This window comes from Tigriopus californicus, chromosome 6, assembly GCF_007210705.1.
Source record: "Tigriopus californicus strain San Diego chromosome 6, Tcal_SD_v2.1, whole genome shotgun sequence".
NCBI classification, from domain to species: domain Eukaryota; kingdom Metazoa; phylum Arthropoda; class Copepoda; order Harpacticoida; family Harpacticidae; genus Tigriopus; species Tigriopus californicus.
In genome coordinates this window covers 9,226,355-9,246,056 of record NC_081445.1, presented here as the reverse complement: position 1 = coordinate 9,246,056, position 19,702 = coordinate 9,226,355, and the positions used below count along the sequence as shown (strand labels likewise).

General features: G+C 44.3%; 3 protein-coding genes and 1 long non-coding RNA gene across 5 annotated transcripts; 3 read left to right on the top strand and 1 right to left on the bottom strand.

Annotated features, from left to right (window-relative positions):
• Positions 1-111: 111 nt before the first annotated feature.
• Positions 112-2,338, top strand: LOC131882720 (uncharacterized). Of its 2 annotated transcripts, XM_059229960.1 has the most exons (5): positions 191-208; positions 278-402; positions 477-621; positions 1,954-2,082; positions 2,151-2,338. In XM_059229960.1, exons 2-5 carry the CDS (start codon positions 349-351, stop codon positions 2,306-2,308), a joined length of 486 nt encoding a protein of 161 aa, XP_059085943.1. In that variant the 5' UTR covers positions 191-208; positions 278-348; the 3' UTR covers positions 2,309-2,338. The 2 variants fall into 2 exon arrangements, with proteins under 2 accessions (XP_059085942.1, XP_059085943.1); XM_059229959.1 differs by having other exon boundaries at positions 112-402.
• A 3,042-nt stretch (positions 2,339-5,380) lies between these two features.
• LOC131882709 (fatty-acid amide hydrolase 1-like) lies at positions 5,381-7,835 on the top strand. The gene is made up of 5 exons (XM_059229946.1): positions 5,381-5,646; positions 5,864-6,257; positions 6,323-6,897; positions 6,974-7,517; positions 7,588-7,835. Exons 1-5 carry the CDS (start codon positions 5,558-5,560, stop codon positions 7,789-7,791), a joined length of 1,806 nt encoding a protein of 601 aa, XP_059085929.1. The 5' UTR covers positions 5,381-5,557; the 3' UTR covers positions 7,792-7,835.
• On the bottom strand, positions 7,835-18,300 carry LOC131882705 (protein AF-10-like). The gene is made up of 9 exons (XM_059229943.1): positions 17,600-18,300; positions 16,413-16,492; positions 16,176-16,340; positions 15,625-15,822; positions 14,012-15,558; positions 10,577-10,774; positions 10,068-10,239; positions 9,839-9,995; positions 7,835-9,767 (listed from the first exon to the last, which is right to left on the bottom strand). Exons 1-9 carry the CDS (start codon positions 17,961-17,963, stop codon positions 8,719-8,721), a joined length of 3,930 nt encoding a protein of 1,309 aa, XP_059085926.1. The 5' UTR covers positions 17,964-18,300; the 3' UTR covers positions 7,835-8,718.
• LOC131882723 (uncharacterized) lies at positions 15,271-16,554 on the top strand. The gene is made up of 3 exons (XR_009373524.1): positions 15,271-15,409; positions 15,522-15,610; positions 15,680-16,554. It is a non-coding gene; the product is annotated as an uncharacterized LOC131882723 (long non-coding RNA).
• Positions 18,301-19,702: the final 1,402 nt, after the last annotated feature.

Below are 19,702 nucleotides of genomic sequence, written 5' to 3'. Positions count from 1 at the left end.
TGTTTTCGCTTTTTTTATTTTGGCTCTTAGCTCCTGGTATCTAAAGTGTTTCAAGGCCAGCAACCTCATTGGACTCGATGCCATCTACGCTGTGGCTCATGCATCAAACCGTTCTCGAGTTCGTCATGAAATGTTAGCCCGCATCATCGAATCGTTCCTGCTTTCCAACGACAAAGGCCGTCGAAAAGAGAGAGACAGAGAGAGATATGTGTGTATTCGGAGTCGTTTCCATTAAAGTTTATGATTCATGACGACCGTCTCTCATTCCACGTGCAAGTAGTTGCTCTTGAGAGCTCAGTGGGAACGATTTGGTTTCGATGAGGTCGTAATAAAAAAGGTGGGAGAAACATGCAACTCTCTCGACAAATCCTGGTCTTGACCCCGGATCAGCCATTTCAATACGTAAGTGACGCCTTGCCTTGACGTTATTTTTTTTTTATAATTCTGAGTATTTAATACTTTACATACTTTTACAGTGCTACAACGCCACTCTCCCTTTTCTGTACAGTATCTGTGATCCATCCAAGTCTTTGTATTGTTCCAAAAAGAGACCCGAGTTTGGATGCACCAAGATCCGGGAGGATGCCTGTATCAATTTCCACTTTTGCAACACCCCACCCGGTTAGTGACATTTTTTACTTTGCCTCACTTTTCAAAACTTGACTTGAATCATTGAGTTTTTAACTTTGTAAATTTTTGTTGTGTGTGATTAATGTTGAGCCCTTGAAAAAATATGCTTAAAGGTGATGTATGAAAAGAATTTTGACTGAACCGGAACCATTTTAGATTTGAAGGTATTGTTTGCGGCTTGAATCTTGAATTAATCTTTATTTAACGAGTTAAAGCCGGCCTTCCTTGTAACGTGATTAAGATTTTGAGGCCGTAATAAGGTAAAGATCGATTAAGCAAGTTCAATTGCAATAATATCTCACTACTATAATAGTTCGGGTAGGTTTGAAAAATTTAAAGACCATTACACAGAAAGGAAGCAGAGGACAAAAACATTACCTTTCAAGTGAGATGCTGGAGATGTCATGGTGATAAAAAAGCTTTACAAGATTTTGAGGATAATGCCTTAACATGTCTTGGCACTTTTCAACCTTACCAAACCATACAAAACGACCTTGATGATATTGCCTTATCGAACTCCAGCTTCGATTAAAAATTCACAAGGCTAAAAACATACCACTCTTTAGAACTTTATAGGAAATTACAATACATTTGATGTAAATTTGGAGAATAGACTCTCAGTGTTGTATACCATGACTTATAACCACCTGGATTTGGTATTTTTATGGAAGCTTAAAGCGACATTTCAATCACAATATATTGATCATCTAATTCATGATGATTATTTATACTTTTCTTACGTAGAAGTGCCTCATGGTGGTTTAACAAATTTCTCAACTGTCCCTTTGATACATCGGATCATGTACTGTATTGTACCATTGATCAGATCATTGTTTTGTAGAGGAAAATTTGCCTGGTCAGGGGAAGTCCAGGCCATATCTTGCCCAAAAAAATGCCGAGACATATGAGGGTACTTTTTGAAATCAGGACATCATGGGGCAAAATTTCATTGAAGGTGACGAGTTCCGTGGCTGTTAATAAAAAATTAAGTTGAAATTTCATGCCCAAATCTTAAAACCCACAACACTGCCAGACCTGAAATTGCCTCTTCTGGGAAGGACAATTTTGGGTCATGTTTGGGCCATGCCTAATGTTTTAGAGCATTTTTAGGAGACAAGAAAAGCGCTCAATCCGATTATGTAAATTATTCATGGCTAAAAGCGGTAGATTGTGTTGATATTTAATAGCAATATTTAAACAACTTTATCTGAGTTTGAACAAATACGATGATCATAAACGTCAAATTTCTTTTCATTCTAATAAACAGTGTGCATCATAATCTAAAGATTGAAAAAGACCTTTCATTCTAGTTTCTAATTTCAGTGGTGTATTGCTTTTTGGCTTTGGCGCTCCTATTGATTTTACTACTCGTCGTCAGTGGATGCTGCTGGTGCTGTTGTTGCTGCTTTTGTGGATGGTGTTGTCAGAGAACTTGCCCTTGTTTTGCCCGAAGTAAGTTTGTTATAAAAAAAAACCTGGCTTTTTAAAGTGGTATAACGCAGGAAGCATCCCTTTTGCAGTGAAAAAGAGCCCGGAAAGGAAGCCATCCAGTATCCGAGTAACGCCTTTGAACACGCTCTCCTGGAACATGTACGAAGGTTTGGACCACATTCAGAAGATCACACCACGAAATCCAGAATATCCCAGCGCTCCCAAAAATTTTGATATATATGATTGAAGTGAATACAATCTACTTAGGCTCTTACAATTTCCAATAATGTTTATTAACGGTTATGTTACTTTAGAACGCATTTGAAACTAAGTTAGCCTCCACAAAAACAGGACAATGAATGGATCTTCTTTCACGCATTGTAGGACCTCAAGCTTTCACTTTTTAGACCACAGGTATTAGGGCATTAGAGCCTCATTAGTAATATAATGATAGCAATTTGCAGATTTTCGGCCCTCTTGCCACAACATCCAATAATTAGTTATTGGGAAAATGTTCCATTTGAAGGAATCCTAGAAACCAACATCGATTGAGGTAGATGCTTCTACCAGCATATATTCAGACGCCTGTTCATGCCATTGTCTTGAAAGACCTGTGTCTAATGATGAAAATCGTTTTTGTAATACTGATCAAAAGTTTTGATCTAAAAAATGGAAAAATATAAGCTTACTTATTGCGAGGCTTTAACACCAAACCAGCTCAGACTGGGTGCCAAAATAATAATTATGTTTTATTCTAGAAACATCCTTAAAGCTAAATAAAAGCCAAAAAGAATACGTACATTATTTTACCTCAATGGAAAAGAAAACATACTAGAGAAGTGTTTTGTCATTTCAACACCTGGAAATGTAAAGGACATTGTTCGAAAGCATTTTTCTGAATCACTCCCAAATACAGCTTGGAAAAATAAAAACTCAGAAGAAAATATTTTTCTCAACCCCTTCCCAAAGAGGCTTGCCTCTCATGAAAACAAAAAAAGATTGATATCAACTAGTCAGAGGAGCGAGAAAAAGTGACTAATATCTTCGCAAACTAGAAAATGATCTAGGATTTAGCAACCAATGACTGATGTTACTGGCAAGGAAGATGCACCACACATATTTCCCATTGAGGTAAAAACACTTCTGTTCCCCTTACTTTCCTTTGGTCACTCAATCATTGAAGGATGTTGGTGGACTCTTAGCCTTTGCTCCAATCTTACAGTCACCTTGGATTTGAGCTTGCCAGCTTTAGAGGACTCTGGCATGCCCTCTTCCTTCTTAGATGTCATCCTCAAGTCCATAAATGGCAGCTCTAGGTGTCTATTTACAGTACATTCTTCAACGCTCTCTTGAACAAAGTCTAGTTGAGGAAAGACCGGTCCATCGCAGAAATATACATTCCATACTTGGTTTTAACTTATCTGTTCTTTTACTACATTTGTGTGAAGAAAATATTGAGTAGAGCCAAGATAAAATCCAAACGAGACATTTCATTTTCTTTAATTTGAGCATTCATTATTATAGCAAAAGCAATTTAAATGTGAGGCAGCAAAGTTATCAGCTAAGGAAAGGGACGCAATGTCGACTTCATTAGCCTGGTGAAAAGCCAACTAATTTAAAGCTGCTGATGTCCCTAAGGAAGTAATCATTCTGTCCGTTTCTTCGGGGTTCTTGATCCGCTATTTGACTCCACACCATGTTTCAATCGTTATGGACATGTAAACCTGACAATCCCATCAATGATGTCTTACATTTTCCAAGGAAAATGTTGCGCTTTCGGAAAGACAAAGAGGCCAATCAAAAACACGCCAAAACTAAAAGTAATTCCTTTGAAGTGTCGAGGGACCGAATCTTCGTGATCACGTGTAGGGTTTGATTAAGCGTGTTAAACGATATTTTAACATTGAGAGGCAGAGCAACATACGTTATTGCAAATACACGATTAAAAAAAGAAAAATTATAGCACTAAAAAGAAGAACCAAAGGATTGTGGAAAAAAATGGACCAAATGTCAACGTTTGTTGTCTCATGCCAATTTGAAATTTTTCCACAGAATTTAACTACTTTGAAATGCCATCAAGGATTGCTTTTGTTCAGACAATTTTAAACAGGATCTCCCAACGTCATAGCGTATGATATATAATAATAAATTTGTTTTTTATTTATTCTCAAACAATTTTCTCGATGGTCTAAAACTTCTGGAAGCAAAATATTGAGAAGTTGGTCTCAACCCACACAATTTCCTACAAATACTTATTGGCGGATCTTTCTCAATATTTCATTTCAATAAATAATTGATTCCTGCTTATTTTGCTGCGAAATTTCCTTAGCTCAAGGAAAGTTCAAGAGTCCTTGATACTCCAAACAAACTTCCTAACAATAAGTGAAGTCAAGTTGAAGCGAAAAACCAACTGAACTTTCATTGTTACTGAATTTATTTGTGGAACATGCAATAATACAAAAAAATGTACTTTCAAGACGTAGAAAATTCCAACCTGCCTTGATATTTATTAGTAATAACAAGGCTCCGACAAAATATGTTGTTTCCACGTCGAGTAGAATTTCCAGAAGTTTGACGGCTCGGATTTTAGAAAGAGTTGAAGTTAGCGATAACGAAGAAAACCGGTTAGTAAAACAATCTCGAATTTTTGCTCGACATACGAACATGTTTTGTACGAGTCAAATAATAACTCTTTTTCGATTGATAGAATCTTTAGCTTTTCATTGCTTATTATTTTATCGATCAATTAAAGTCCCTTTACAAAACAACAAATACTTTCAAGTTTTTCAGGACCATATTTTTGTGACTTTAATTCCACAACGTTTTGTTACAAAAATGCGTCAAAAAGAATCGACAACAAAAGGTTTGTTTAAATCCTCAATGAAATACCTGAATGGCAAAATGCTAAAAGTATCTAAAATCAGAAACCTACTCGTACCTTTAACACAGTTAATTTCCTCCCTAATTATGAACAAACGGCTCAACTATCTCAGCGATTGGAACCTCAAATTAGAACTATTCCGAAAAATATTGTTCTGCAAATGGTGCTGATTTCTTCACCTAGTTCCTTACATAGTTATTACTATTGTCTTACTTATCATTTCTTTCATATTCAAACTTCAAAGGGGATGCTTTTTGTATGTTCTTGCAGCTTTATAAGCACAACATGAGCTTCCGTAATGATAACGCAAAACCTCTGCAAGGACTTCATCATGTGCTTTGAAATTGAGCTCTATTCAGTCATTGGTACGAATATTGTACGCTTAGAACTGCCAACATGATTGATGCTCTTTGAACAAGCCTCCTCACACTCTGCTAGCTCTGCTGGATTGGCGGAGTCACCCTGTTTCCGAGTGCAATACTTTTAGTGTCTCTTTCTCTCTCATCATCTGTAGCAGTAAAGTTCTCCATGGACATGGCTTCGTGATAGTTGCTGAAAACATTGATACGCTTGCTCAGTGGGATATTCACCAATTTGCGTTCGACATCACTTCAAATGGAAGCTATTCAAGCCCAATCCGAATTGCTCTGCGCCTACATCTCCGATTGTTTGAACTCTATCACCAAAAATGATGTTAAGATATTGTAAGTCAGCAATGAATGAATCTTGAGTTCAAAGGTTAAGGGACACAAGATATCTCACCATATCTGAATAGTTGCACATATAACTTGATTTATCAATCATATCAGATTGCTCTTGATATTTGATACACGCTATTGACCGAAAAAAGCCTATGCTGAAGATAAATGAGAATCGGAACACTTTTGCCACCAAGCGCACATTAACTCATTTTTTTTGTAGAGGGGCCTCTATGGGCGTGGCCCTTGGGATCTACTACCTGGCACATCAGACCAAGATTTTCTTCTTAAGAAAGCGTTTGCGGAAACGGGTCAAGGAACTCCAACGTCAACGATTGAAGGCTATCCAAAGGATTCAGGAGGCCTTCCCATCACTGTCTACCCGTCAGGGGGATATTATAGCTTTGGACTTCCCGGTGTTGAGACAAAAGCTCCAAGATGGGGAGCTTACCTCGGTTGAGGTACTGGAGGCCTTCCAAGCCAAAGCCATTGAGGTCCATAGAGATACCAACTGCGTTACCACCTTCATTGGTGACGCAATCACTCGGGCCAAAGGTCTCGATTCGTTGCCCAAGGAAGCTCGTGGACCACTTCATGGCATGCCTTTCAGTTTGAAGGTTAACCACAATGATAGTTAATGAAAAAATACCACAAAAGGTTGACACTGCCCTTGATTTTTCAGGAGCATATTCACTTGGAAGCCGAAGACTGCACTGTGGGCGTGCCGGGGAGTATTCGGGCGCCAAGTGCTCGCGACGCCGAACTAGTCCGCATTCTGAAACATTTGGGGGCAGTTCCGTTCTGCCGCACCAATCTACCTCAGACGTGCTTGTCGTTTGATTGCAGTAATCCGATTTTTGGACAAACTTTGAACCCCAATGACCTCACCAGATCTCCTGGGGGATCTTCAGGGGGCGAAGGGGCTCTCATTAGCGGAGGGGGTTCTGTAATGGGCTTTGGCTCGGATTTAGGAGGTAGTGTCCGTATCCCAGCCCTCTTTTGTGGAATAACTTCACTGAAACCCACGGCTGGAAGGATCCCATCGTCTGGCCAAGCCCTAGACGGAGGTCTTGTGGGCGTAGTGGGTGTTTTAAACAGTTTGGGTTTGATGGCTCGGTCAGCGGCCTCCATCGAAGATTGCCTTCAGCAAATTCTTCGAGAGGACAAGATTTCCCTGATCTCAAGAGACGCCAGATTCTGTCCCATAAGTTGGAATGAGTCTCGGTCTAGAACTGGGCAACTCCTACGGATCGGGTGGTAAGTGGTCATATTGCTCCAAATGTACGTACATTATCACTCCTCTTAAAATATCTGTGCCTTGTCTGACCCTCAGGTATGACTTTGATGGCTTCATGGAAGCCACCCCAGGTATGAGACGGGCTGTTCGTGAGGCCATAACGGTCTTACAAGACCAAGGTCACACCATTGTCAGGTTTTGCCCACCTGGTTTGGCCAAGGTGGGGGCTTTGTACACCCAATTAGTCGGGGCAGATAATGGAGAGTCCACGCTGAATCTCGTCAAGAATTCGGAGATCGACTGGACCGCGTGGGCCCCGGGGTATTACTCGTTCAGGATACCTCTGTGGCTCAGACAGAAGTTGTCTTCCCTCGTGTCCTTCATGTCGCCAATGTCTGCTAACATGTTGACCGCAAACGAACATAGTTGGCGCTCAGCCGAACTTTGGGAACTGAACAACTACCGCTTAGAACTTACCGAACACATTCTACGGGAATGGGACCGACAGGGGATTGACGTGGTGATTGCCCCAGGGTTGGCCATGCCGGCTCAACCCATTGGCTATCCTGCTTGGGAACTTCCTGCCGCTTCCTACACCTGCGTGTACAATGTCCTCAACTTTCCAGCTGGCTCTATTCCGGTAAGGACAACTATGAGCAACAAATTTTAATTCGACAGCTGTGCTCTAACTTGTTATTTGGAATTGCTAGGTGTCCAAAGAGAATGAGAAGGATCAAGAAGCTCTGGAGGATTATCCGGGCCATGAAAAGGACAGCGTTTACGGGTGGATCAAAGAGGGGACCAAAGGTGCCTTGGGAATGTCGCTAAACGTCCAAGTGGTGGGACGACCTTGGCACGAGGAGTTGGTCCTGCGCGTTATGAAGGATATTGAAAGTCACTTGGAATGCTCTTGAATTGCTCTTGAATTGTCGGTTGTCATTAAACATTTGTCAGCGATTAGGCGATTGGTTCATTTTATTAGTCCAAAATCTAATCAATTACTGGAAGGAAGAATGAATTCATGGCTAGAAAGGTGATGATGATCAGAGACTCTGGACGTACAGTACTTCATTAACAAAATAGACTCAAAGTAGTCAACAGGAGCGGCAGGCGTTGTTGATGACGCGAGTTGAGCGGACTACATTTCTATTCACTCGCAAGCTAGAGAGGTCAGAGGTCATCAAACAGGCTAGAAGTGGTAATGTACTCAATCATGTTTATACAGGATGGCGTCAGAGGTCAGAATGGGAAAAGTTTCGTAATGCCATTGGGATCCGAGGTGTTGGTGAGTGAGAATGTTGGGGTGATCTGAAGGGGGATAGGGCAGGGAGATAGAGGGGTATGGTTAATCAGTCTTATCCATTTTTGGGCGATCGTTCTTGAGTGAAAAGTAAAGTTGCTTCGACGACCCATACGGTACTGAAAAAGTAGCACGGGTGTCGCCTGAAATTTATCAAATATAAAACGCTTTTGCCAGGCTAAAAGGCAGGTGTAATACTTTTGATGGCGAATTGAGCAATTCTTGGAGACCTGTCCAATCATTCTGACCTATTCTGGCCTCTCCTCCTTTAAAGAAATCAGGGGACACAGTGAGTGGCTGGTAACCATCTTGATGAGTGAGAGAGGCTGACTGCGAGCACGGGTAGGGGGTGCTTGCAGGACCTCGAGCATTGGCACTTGTCGTTTCATTCGGATGATCATGTAACATGGCGGGCAGAACATTTATTCTTGGCCAATGGTCATGACACGAAATCTCATGGATACAAGGGGAAGTGTCCCTCCCCTGGGAAGAAAGAGGACAAGTGACGATTTTTGAAAGGCGGCACAGGATCCATTCCTGGTCACCTCTTATCCATGCGCATGGTGGAACCATGATGAGAAGGAGGAGGGTTCCTCATGGGTTGTTGGGAAGTGCGGTCCAGGGTTACCATGGAACCTGGTGGGGGTCCTCCGTGAGAGGGGGGAGGAGAGATCATCTGATAACCAGAGGGGGCACCAGGCTGACTCCCGCCATGGGACCCGGGGGGAGGGCCGTAATGGCTGGGCATGGGAGGATGTTGCGACGGGCCTCGCATCATTGAGGGGTGCGGTGCCATTCCATGGGTCGGCATTGAGCGTGAGTTGTGCTGCTGCCCCACGCCAGGGGGAGGGTACGTGGATTGCCGAGGGGGAGGTGCCGGGTGAGAACTCATCCTTGACGCAGTGGTTGCAACGGCCAAAAGATGGGCTTGTGACATGGGCGGCATTCGGTCATTCATGGCATGGGATGTGGGTGGGCCAGATGGCGGTACATCTATTCGCCCGGGCGGAGCCCCTCGGTGGGAATAATGCGACGGTGCCATGTGATGCTGAGGTTGTGCCGAATGATAGTCCAACCCATTCTCCATGGGCGTACCCCTCGGGGAAATACGCGAATCCCGAGGACTGGGCAATTGCTGGGGCGGAACGGATGATCGCTGATGCTCCCTTGGCGAGGCCGAGGGAGGGGGTGGAGGTAAGTGCTGTTGCGAGAGACGAGGCGACGAGGGAGGTGGAAGCGAAGCAGGATGAGCCGTCATGGCTCCACCCATATTAGCCGGCGCTCTCTGAATGGAGACAGGCGACACGGTGGCAGAGGATGCATGATTCCGAGGAGACACGTGAGGGGTGCTTCCTTCACTGCGATTGGCATGGGTCGAAGGTCCATTCTGATGGGGTCCGGCTCGTGGGGGTGCAACTTTTTCCGGCGTGGGCGGGGCTGAATTGTTGGTATTGGATAATGAAGACAGGGCCAGGAGCCGAGCCCGCACCGCCAAGAGATGATCCCTTCTTTGTACAAGCTTATCAACGGAATCCTCCAAATCAACGTTCTCTTCCTTGAGCTGATGCAGTGAGGACAGAAGTGAGGCAACTGGAAGTCAATCATCGGAATGTTATTCGCTTTCGGTGACGTTTTAACTGTTTTTCTCATTATGTACTTACTGTCAAAGTGGCTCGCCTGTTCCATTAGGAACTGGCTCCCTTGCTCCCATTGTCGCTCGAGAAGTTCCTCCAAAGTCTGAGGCTGAGATTTGCCAGCATTGAGCATATCACTTGCGTTATGCGTCTGAGACGAACCCGAGGATGTGGTAGAAGAGGCCTACAATTTACCCAAAATAAGATCATTAGAAACTAGCTAACAAGGCTAACTTTCCCTTGGTACCATCCATACCTTCTTTCCAAGCAAGGGGACACCGACGTAATGCTTATCCTTTGAACTATCGTACATCGAATGGACCTTCATCTCATCCAACAGGGCCAGATTCATCTCCTTGGACATAGGAGAGTTCATGTTCAAAGTGGCTCCGAGCATCCACGAAGGACTGTCAGTGCCATTAACAGGTCTGTAACAATGACACGGATAGTAGGCAGGTAAATGCAGGGCTCAACTAACACTAGCAAGTGTTAAAATTAATCAACGACACGTATTCAACCTCATGCCAGGCCAGAGGAAGGATGAAGTTGTCAATATTCACTTTCCGGAAGTGTCAATAGCTCACAAGTGGCTCTTTTGTCATGAAGAGTATACCGATAAACAAATGTTTCTCGCTATGTTGACGAAAACTAGTTGAATGCCTATAAATAGACAATCCATGATATCGACTTTAAAACTTTCCCCAATTCAAGACTAGATGAACACATTCAAACCTTGACAGCACCCCTAAAACAAATGTGTCTTACTTTTTATGGGGCGATTTTCGCTTCTTCTTGACATTGCCTTCCCCATCCGGCGATCCGGTTCTTTGGGATATTGGCGTGGATCCCGATGAAGAGGTCAGTTGGGACATGGGATTCGTGGCCACATGCATGCCTTTCTTCGGAGGCCGACCGATCCTTTTGCCAGATGCACTCATCCTCGGAAGTTTTCCCAATGGCGGACTGAAAGAAAAACGTCAAATGTGTCCCCAGTTAAAGCGGGTGTGAAGGTGAAGGTGCACGAGCTTCACTTTTCACCTGAGGTCTAAATCAATCATGGCGTTACAGGTACTTTGTTAGTGTGGATGGAAATAGATCCTTGAACAGTGAGTGGATCGAGGGTTCACATAACTTCACAACTCGTGTATTGAACCTGAGCCAAACAAGTGGACTTGATGTAAGAGCGAATACTGCAACAATGTACTTGGACGACTCAGAGAGTATATCCTTTTCCTTGATGAGAGCAGCTTCGTCGGTCCAAGATAGCTGTCACGGTGGTGGACTCTCCGGAACATCATTCCTGCATTTCTGCTCTTTCGACTCGATCCAGCTAAACACACGAATAATGACACATTCCATTTGCCTTTCCAGCCAATCCCTTCCGATCCTTCCAAGATTTCTCTGGAGAGAGGGGCAAGCTCGAAATGAGCCATGTAACCCGCCGGCAATCGCCTTCTTTCACTCTCCTTCTCTCCTGACAGACACAGAGTACAACACAGAGAGAGAGAGAGAGAGACCTCGCCACAGAGAAGATCCATAAAGAGGCGTCAGTATTGTACACATGATGGTGGAGATTTGGTCCCATTCCAAACGTTCTGACGTTAATTTATTGATACTGATGACCAAAGGAAGAGTATTTTTAACTGATTGCGACCTGTGGCTTTTGCCTCTAGGAGTAAACCAATGCCTGCGGAGACATCTTTTAGTTAGCAAAAGCACAGAAGGGGATTTGCAGCCATGATCCTCTACTCAGAAAGAAATGATTTAAAGTGGCATGCAATGGCAATAAATAAAAAGGAGCTTTATGATTAAACATAAGGCCTCAATTGGGTTTTCGTCCAGTTTAATTTTTGAACGAATTATCTTCATATTATGATTGTGGAAGGGCAAGTATATGGAATAAGAATGTCTTTGGACAAGTGGTCATCAAATGTGGCAAAAAGTGCATTCTTAGCAAAAACCTTCTAGATTCACATTGTCTTTTCCTTGATTCTACCTCCATCTTTTGTCGAACTAGCAGAAGTGTCTTATTTCAGGTATTTGTCAACATTACTAATCTAGCTAGTACTGCTAGTACGCAAAAATGTGCTCACTCTCAAGTAATCGATCACAAATTCCTAACTCAGATTGATTCCCTTCCAAATGCATAATCTACATAGACCCGGGGCAAACATCTGACAAGTTAACTTGTAACCATTATTACAGGTAGAACATTGGCCCGACAAGCATCGCCGCCAGTAGGTCCTTTCTCCCACCAACTATTTCACCACTTGGGGATAGTGTTCTATGAAATGAGCGTGCACCGTACCCAACTCACTGGAAGTGGGACTGGCGAGAAGCTGGGGCTTTCTTGACTTTGAACCACTAGGGTTTCAGAGGAAAAAGGAAGGAAGGAAGGAAGAGGGTGGGATGGGTGGGATGTACGGAGATAGAAGTGAGGCGGGAAAGAAGGCAGGGAAGGAGGGAAGGAGGGAGGAAAGATTTGCAGGGAGAAGGAAGGTGGTTGGTTACCCGGGGTTGGAGAGACCTGCTGCTCTACCCGATGATCATGTATTGCAACTTGCAACTGGCGTCTGAGTGCACTCGCACTTACCCGGAGCATGAGTGGCAGCTTCCCAGGGCGATCAGGATTCGAGTAAATGATGTAATGAAGGAATTTTGGAGCACTTTTTCCTCCTTACCTGTGCACTCTACATTAGCACATGGTAGACTGCACTTTGGAGCTCACAATTTCCCCAACAACATATCACGAATAGATGAGTTTGTGAATAGAGTGAAGATAAGAAAGATCAGTCGGAGAACAAAAATCGCAGTCAGAATGAGCTTCCTCTTATCGCACAATCAACATGTGCAAATAAAAGTGTTTGTAAATCAAAAAAGACACTATTCCGAGCACGAATCGCTTCTGGAGAAAAGTGAATGAAGGAGGGCTTTCACATATGAAACGTTTTAATTCAATTCACCGATTGGAAAAGCTTTCAATAACCAAAAGTTTGGTAGGAATGACTTCCGAAGAAATTCGGGTTCAGAAAAAATGGGAAAGTACAAATGGACAGAACTCTGTCCTTTTGGCGTGTTTGATTCTTTCAAAACATTTGAAAAGGAAGTCGATTTACTTTGGATTATTTACGAGCAAGTGCATAGAACAGGGCTTTGAGGTTGAACAAAAAATCCACTATTCGAACTTGATCCAGGATTTTACCTGGATTAAAGACGTCTTCCTTGGACCAAATTTGCTGCCAATGCCAACATTTCTAAAATCTATACCTCCATCAAATTATGATTAATCCTTAGCATGATTTTTTTCTCAACCGCACTATTCGGATTCCATTTTGAAGATACAAAACGACGTTCATGAATGAGGAGACAAACAATTGGCCGATTTGAAAACATCGCGTGATGAAAAAAAAGATGTTTCTGTAACAACTCCACATTTCGCTTTTATTGCGATATTGTGCATTATGATTTAGGCCATACCTTACCACGATTTACACCAGCGCCTTTACATCTTGCTCTTTTTGCCTAAAGCTTGCATGGAACATTTTGATTGGGGCTTTGCAGTTCAACAAACGCACTCGATATACTTAATGTAATGATTTAAATCCTTCCAAAACAAAGAAAATAGTAAAAAAAAAACACAACTTTTTTTAATTTTTTTTTCAACAAATTTACAGTGTGATTTTTTTTGTATTTTCAGTAAATTTTAGCGCTTTATTTCTCTACTCATCTGTGGGCACTGGTTCACATCTTTAGAAACGTTTTCTGTTTTTTGAAAGTCCATCATATAAATAGACTCGCATCTCTTAAACATATCCAATCTCATTGAACGCCTGAAGGCAATTCGAAATTTAAACCTGTTGTTTTTCTCTTCTACCATAGGTATTTCATTTAAGAAATGATTCACACCCAGTGGCAGACTAAAAATTCATCAGCTCCCAGTTTTGACTTAGCCAAAATGTTCATTCCCATTCCTAAGGATCCACGTCAGAAAACAGAAGTCAATTCGCCTCGCCTCATCGAAGTTGTCTGAAGTGTCAAGGGCATCTCAATGATGGAGGGGTACTCGGTCTTTGATCAGACTTGAGTATGAGGAGTCCATGCGAAACCCTCTCCCAATGCTCTCCAATTCAGATTCATTCCACCGTCACACTCTCACTGTCCCTAATCCAAAGTCCAAACCCATCATCCAACGCTTCTTACCTGGTGTCGTCTTTCTTATTAATAGCCACTTGTTCAATGGTGACTCGTCCTCCATTACTCGGACCCGATTGGCCCGCCGAGCTGGACACCGCTCCACTGGAAGTGGAGGCATCCATGGCTTTGGCAGGCCCACTCTCTAGAGGGTTGGCGTTGTTCGACCCGGACCCCGAGGATGGCATGGCTGTGGCCTGCACTGAGGTCATCGTCACTCCCGAGTCCGTGTCGGAATTGACTTTCGAGGTGAGGAGGCTTAGAGGCTCGGGTTTGACATCCTCGTCATCCGGCATCATGGCGTACACATCACTGCCTCGCTGTTTAATGGTCTCTATCACACTGCTGTTGGCGTCTTTCTTCGAGGAGCTCGTGTCAGCCTCTACTTTGGTCGTACTGGCCACGCTGATGGGTGTTATCTGCACTTCACTTTTCGTTGTGGTGGTGGGCGCGGTGGAGGTGAGGCCACCATTGACCCCGGAGCTGGCCGCCAAGAGCTTCATGTCCACTTTGGACTTGTCTAGACTCACTGAGCACGAGGTGGTTTTGATGGCCGACAGGGCCGCGTCAGCAGAGTCCACCTCCATGGCCTCGACTTTGACGGCCGCGGTTTCTGATGATGATGAGGATGTGGTTGTTGTAGTTGTTGTAGTTGATGTAGTTGATGTAGTTGCTGTTGAGGTCTCGCCTTTCCTTGCACTGCTTTTGTCCGATTTGTCCATGGGCTTGTGCGGGTTGGAATTGGAATTTGATGTGGGCGTGACACGACCCGAGGAATCGGCTTCGTGAGCGCGATCCTCGCGATGATGAGATCTCTTGTCTTTACTACTTCGATACTTGTCTCGATCCTTGTCCTTCTTGGAAGAACTCGAGCTGGATGACGAAGAGGACACGTCTTTTTTGTAGTACTGCCCATTATCCTGCTTCCCGAATTTCAATATAACCGGTTGCTTCTCCTGAGGAGACTCTCTGGAGCTTGGTCGAGAATCCTCCGATCTGGCAGGACCCCCTGAGGTCGAGGTCAGAGTCGAGGTCTCCTTGGCCTCTCCTTTGGATCGGCTTGGACCCATCATTGTTCCACTTCGCCCATTGGGATCGCCCCCTGGTCGATGCGATGAGGACGAGTAGTGGTGATGGGGGTGGTGATGATGATGATGGTTTGGTTGCTGTTGTTGATGATGATGGTGGTGATGGTTGGAGTGTAAGGCCTCCTTGGAAGAGTCCTCATGATTCGAGGACGACGACGAGGAGTCGATCACAAACTTGGCGGCTTCGATCTTGACCTCGGAACTAGATTTTCGACCTTTCTTCCCCTTTCTGTAAGCAGCAGTGGCCACACTAGACGACATCGCAGACGCGGTGGTGGTGGAGGAAGAAGAAGTGTTTGAGCTGCCCGCCGCTGAAGAGGTAGGTGGAAGGAGACCTGTCGTTGACAACGAACTCGAGGCCTTCAAGTCTTTGAACGCTTTCTCGGGACTCGAATCCGGACTCTGACCCTCACGTACGGGATTCTTTACAGGCTTGAAGGCCGGAATGGTCTTGACGATTTTCTTATTCTAGAAAAACGAGAATGGTTATCTGCCCACCCAACGGAACATCCCGTCTCAAGTAACTATACTCACAATTCTCTGGTAATGATATTCACAGTATCCACAATATTTCACATTGTCCATGTAGTTGCCGGCCTCTTCGCAAAGAAATCCCGCACTCTGAGCACAAGTCACGTGGAAGCTCTGTTTGCAACCGGCTCGGTTACATTGCATGCACGCTCCCGTGGCAGCCTTGGATTCCCGACCTTGTTTCTCGCACAAGTAGCACACCTGAAAACCAGAGGCAAAGAGAGCGAGCAAGTGAATATAACTCGTTCGTTAGTCGACCAGTGGAGATGAATTCGATCAAGTGCCAGTCTAAATCATTAAGCCACACATTTCAGAGTCGAAGCAGGTTTCCAAGTACATAGAATATTCAATATTATCGCCGTTTCATTGGTCCATCTTTTACTGGTAAGCCAATGTTTAGGACGGACTAACGAGGAATAAAATCTGGCAATCACGTTGAAGCTTTCCAAACTCAAACTCGAAACCTCCGCTTCGCCAGTTTCACATGTGTATATATGAAGATAAAAATAAAAATAAAAATAAATCAATAAATGATTATTGGGAAATTCACTCACCTTTAGGAACCGGTCTTGGGGAATCAACCCGAGCACGATGGGCTCCATGGTGGACACATTGCCAAATCTGACTTCTGGAATGTACAAAGCGCACACAACGTGCGCCCAGCTGTTGGTATCCGTGCGCTTGAGCGCACCTTCACGGCTAGGACAGAGTTCGCATCGCTAGAAGAGCACAATAATGCGGGTGAATAATTGGATCCGATCCACCCCACTTACATTGATTGGTACACTTACCACACGGGCAGATCGTTCTTGCGATTCACATTTGCGGCAGAACCAAGGGCCAGTGGGCACGGATACAATGCCATAACACGCTAAAATGAATGATGCCGATTATTATGAAAAAAAAATAATCAGGTTTGTATGGAAAAAGGTCAAAATTAGTGGGGAGAGGAAAATACTGGTCGAGCATAAATAAAATATCATCCCAAAAAAACCGCGGTAGACGAAAAATTGTACAAGACTTGTGGGCCTCATTTTCAGTTGTGTTTCATGGGGACAAATGAGCTGAGCCTGAGTTTGCTGAAACTCAATGGCACGAGTCCTGAAGCATCTTATGACAATAAGAGTTACAACTATTGATCCAATGAAAGGGAGGGCAGTCCTGCTCAAAGGTGGGGAAATCACACTTTTATTGATCAGTACTTCAGAATTTCAATTAATCCTACGATAAGTTCTCTAAAACTTTTCCCTGGACTACCCATGCCTTGCGCCTCTGAAATCTCCGGTATTCCCCTTTCCGCCTATAAGTATAATAAATAAGGCCGAGTTCAGCGTTGGGTCAAACTTGGCATAATAGCACGTGGTCCAGCTGGCATGTCGAATTCAGTCCATTTGGCCCGCACAAGAGAACGGATTATAGTTTATCGGTCAAATCACTGGTTTCGATCTATGATGGAACAAAATCATCTACATATGAATTGCCAACCCACATTCGTCCGGCCTAGCCCTATTTACTGAGCTATGATATTCGATCATGGACCCTTTTAAGGGCAGGATTGGACATGACAAACAGGAGACAACGAGGTTGACCATAATTGAAATTAAAAAAAAAACCGGCCAGATACTGATGGGAATGAAAACTTACTTATATTACATCGTTATGATATGGGCTACATTCATACTTTCAGGAGGCAGATTTTACGTACTTGTTACTCCACAACCTTGACGATCACGCCTAAGCTGCCTCAAGCAGATCTTGAACCCGATCTTTGGATACAATAATTGCTCATTTCAAACCCAATTGTGTGTGCGGCTTAACCCAGTGTCTCATTGCCGCAACCATATCACTAACTAAGACAGTGTTTCTTACTCGTCCTCGTGGGATGGAGCCAGCCCGTGGCAGGCGCGGCTCCGTCAGGGTCCCCCTCCTCATGAAGAAGGGTGGGTGGGTGAGTGGTTCAGTGGAGGGTGCTTCTTACCTTGATGAACAGCCACATTGCATCCAAGGCCATCGCAATACACCAAGGGGTTCTCATCCCATCCGCGTTCATCCGAGCACACGCAACAACCGCCCACCATTTCACGGTTCTCGTCCTCCTCGTCCGACGAGATCATGCCCCCGCCCAAGATCCGCCCACCGGACCGCAGTGGCCCGCCCATGGCCGGCCAAGTCGGACCCAGGCTACTGACCGGTGGCGAGGGTGGGCCGGGCGGCGTGGCCGCATCGGAGGCCGGTGCGGTCAGCCCGTGATCGGTGGGCGCTTCAAGCGTGGACGAAGAGGAGGATGATACGCCCCCCGTGCCGGCCAGGCCCAAAGAGGGGCGTTTCTCGATTTTAGGCATGGAAGGCGGACCAGCGCATTGGAGCCAGTCGAACGAGCGCGCGAGCCTGTCTGGGCCAGTCAATGGGCGTGGGTGGGCGTGGAACGAGCCCCAGCGTAAAAGACGAACCCCTCTCAGAGACTGGAGATGGGCGTGTAAGGGGGCTGGAGGCGAGGGATGGGCGGGCTGATGGAGTTCGTGCGGGTGAAGATCGTGGAAAGTTTGACGATGATGCAGTTTGGCCCGTTTCAGCAGGCAGGGTGGCCGGAGACAGGCACTGATTTTAGGTCAAAAATTGCGTTATCATCGGCCAAATATGTCATTGCCCACCCATGGGCAGAGCTAGAGGCTTCCATTGGCTTGGGGCAGCGGATACCAGTTAGGATGCGATTGGCTTCGGCATATTTGTTTCCTAGTGGCCATTTGGCCATAATCCAGTGAGAATTGGCATCCGAATTTGAGATCATCAGTTTCAAAAAAAACATTACCATCGTAACCCGTCAAATGGTTACTTTCCTGAAATACGTTATGCTTCAGAGAGCTAATTGGGCACACCCTCAAACAAAATCAATGCTGTTTTTTTCTTGTATTCTGTGTCATCAAGTGATGGTTAAACCAACAAAAGCATGCCTTCTTTACTGTCTTCACAAATTATACCGATGTAATTTTCCTTCAATTTAAGGACTGAGTTACACAAGTGTGGCCATGGGCAAATTAGCCCAGCCAAAAAAATTGGCTAGTGCGAGCACTACTGGTTGTTGAGCTGGCTGGCCGGCCTGCCTGCCCCCATTGCAATTTTTTAAATTAAAAACTACAATGTTGGAGAACTCCCCATCTGACCGTTAGATGGCAGGTGAGGAACTCCGCGTTAAAGTGCCCTCTATGGCTAGATTATCGTTATTTCTGTTCGTTGGGATTACATTGTTTGATATTGGCAATAACCAGAGACATCCTTAATGAAATATTGCTATAAGACATTTGGCATTAGCCAGCCTGGGGATTCGAATCCGTGCACCTTAACGGATTATCAATCTAGCAGATTTTTCTACTCCCTGCGTTACAACAATGAAAGTTATACGCTACATTCTCGTCAGATTGGTATTTAAATGTAGAATTGACAAATCCCCAAAACTCGTGTTTCAAGTACATTTACCATTGAGACTGTCTATCGGACATTAATTAAAAATACAAAAAAAATATCAATCAGAAGTTAATACACTCCTTGCCAATCACATGATCATTTTCCAGCCATCAATATCTTTCGACAGGGTAAAAGTACAGGAATTTGGCCTTAGAGAGTAATTTCAAAATCTCGTTCCTACATCTCAAGTCATGAGATGGCCATCACAAACGTGCTTTCGACGGGACCGCGCAAATTATAGCAACACTTGATCATCTCTTATAAAGTTGTGACTGAAAAGACTTGACTTCACAGTCAACGATGGCCCGACTTCAGGGTGACCCTTTCCAAAGGAGACGAACACCTTCAAATGTGACGTTCTCGACCTATATTAATCTCCGACAAAAGAAAGCTATCAAGTCACTTACCATGCCAACACGTTTTTTTGTTTTTCATTGGGTTGCATCAAAAATTATTTCAATGCAGTTGTATTTCAGGCCAAAACCAGTTTTCATCGATCCCAATATCAAGTGAGCTTCGTCTTCCTGCCGTTTTTCTCTCCATGCATTGATATGTTGACCTGCTTGGGCAGCGGCAATCTCCCCTTATGCCTGGCTAGAATGGCTGCAGGAGAATTGGC

Bases quoted from the DNA above. Each gene is read 5' to 3' on its own strand.
- LOC131882720 (XM_059229959.1), top strand. From the start codon at position 349: ATGCAACTCTCTCGACAAATCCTGGTCTTGACCCCGGATCAGCCATTT. The intron at 622-1,953 runs GTTAGTGACATT...TTCTAATTTCAG, and splicing joins CTTTTGCAACACCCCACCCG to TGGTGTATTGCTTTTTGGCT. The intron at 2,083-2,150 runs GTAAGTTTGTTA...TCCCTTTTGCAG, and splicing joins TTGCCCTTGTTTTGCCCGAA to TGAAAAAGAGCCCGGAAAGG.
- LOC131882709 (XM_059229946.1), top strand. From the start codon at position 5,558: ATGGAAGCTATTCAAGCCCAATCCGAATTGCTCTGCGCCTACATCTCC. The intron at 6,258-6,322 runs GTTAACCACAAT...TTGATTTTTCAG, and splicing joins GCATGCCTTTCAGTTTGAAG to GAGCATATTCACTTGGAAGC. The intron at 7,518-7,587 runs GTAAGGACAACT...TGGAATTGCTAG, and splicing joins TTCCAGCTGGCTCTATTCCG to GTGTCCAAAGAGAATGAGAA.
- LOC131882705 (XM_059229943.1), bottom strand. From the start codon at position 17,963: ATGCCTAAAATCGAGAAACGCCCCTCTTTGGGCCTGGCCGGCACGGGG. The intron at 16,341-16,412 runs GTAAGTGTACCA...GTGCTCTTCTAG, and splicing joins AAGAACGATCTGCCCGTGTG to CGATGCGAACTCTGTCCTAG. The intron at 9,768-9,838 runs GTAAGTACATAA...ATTGACTTCCAG, and splicing joins ACAGGCGAGCCACTTTGACA to TTGCCTCACTTCTGTCCTCA.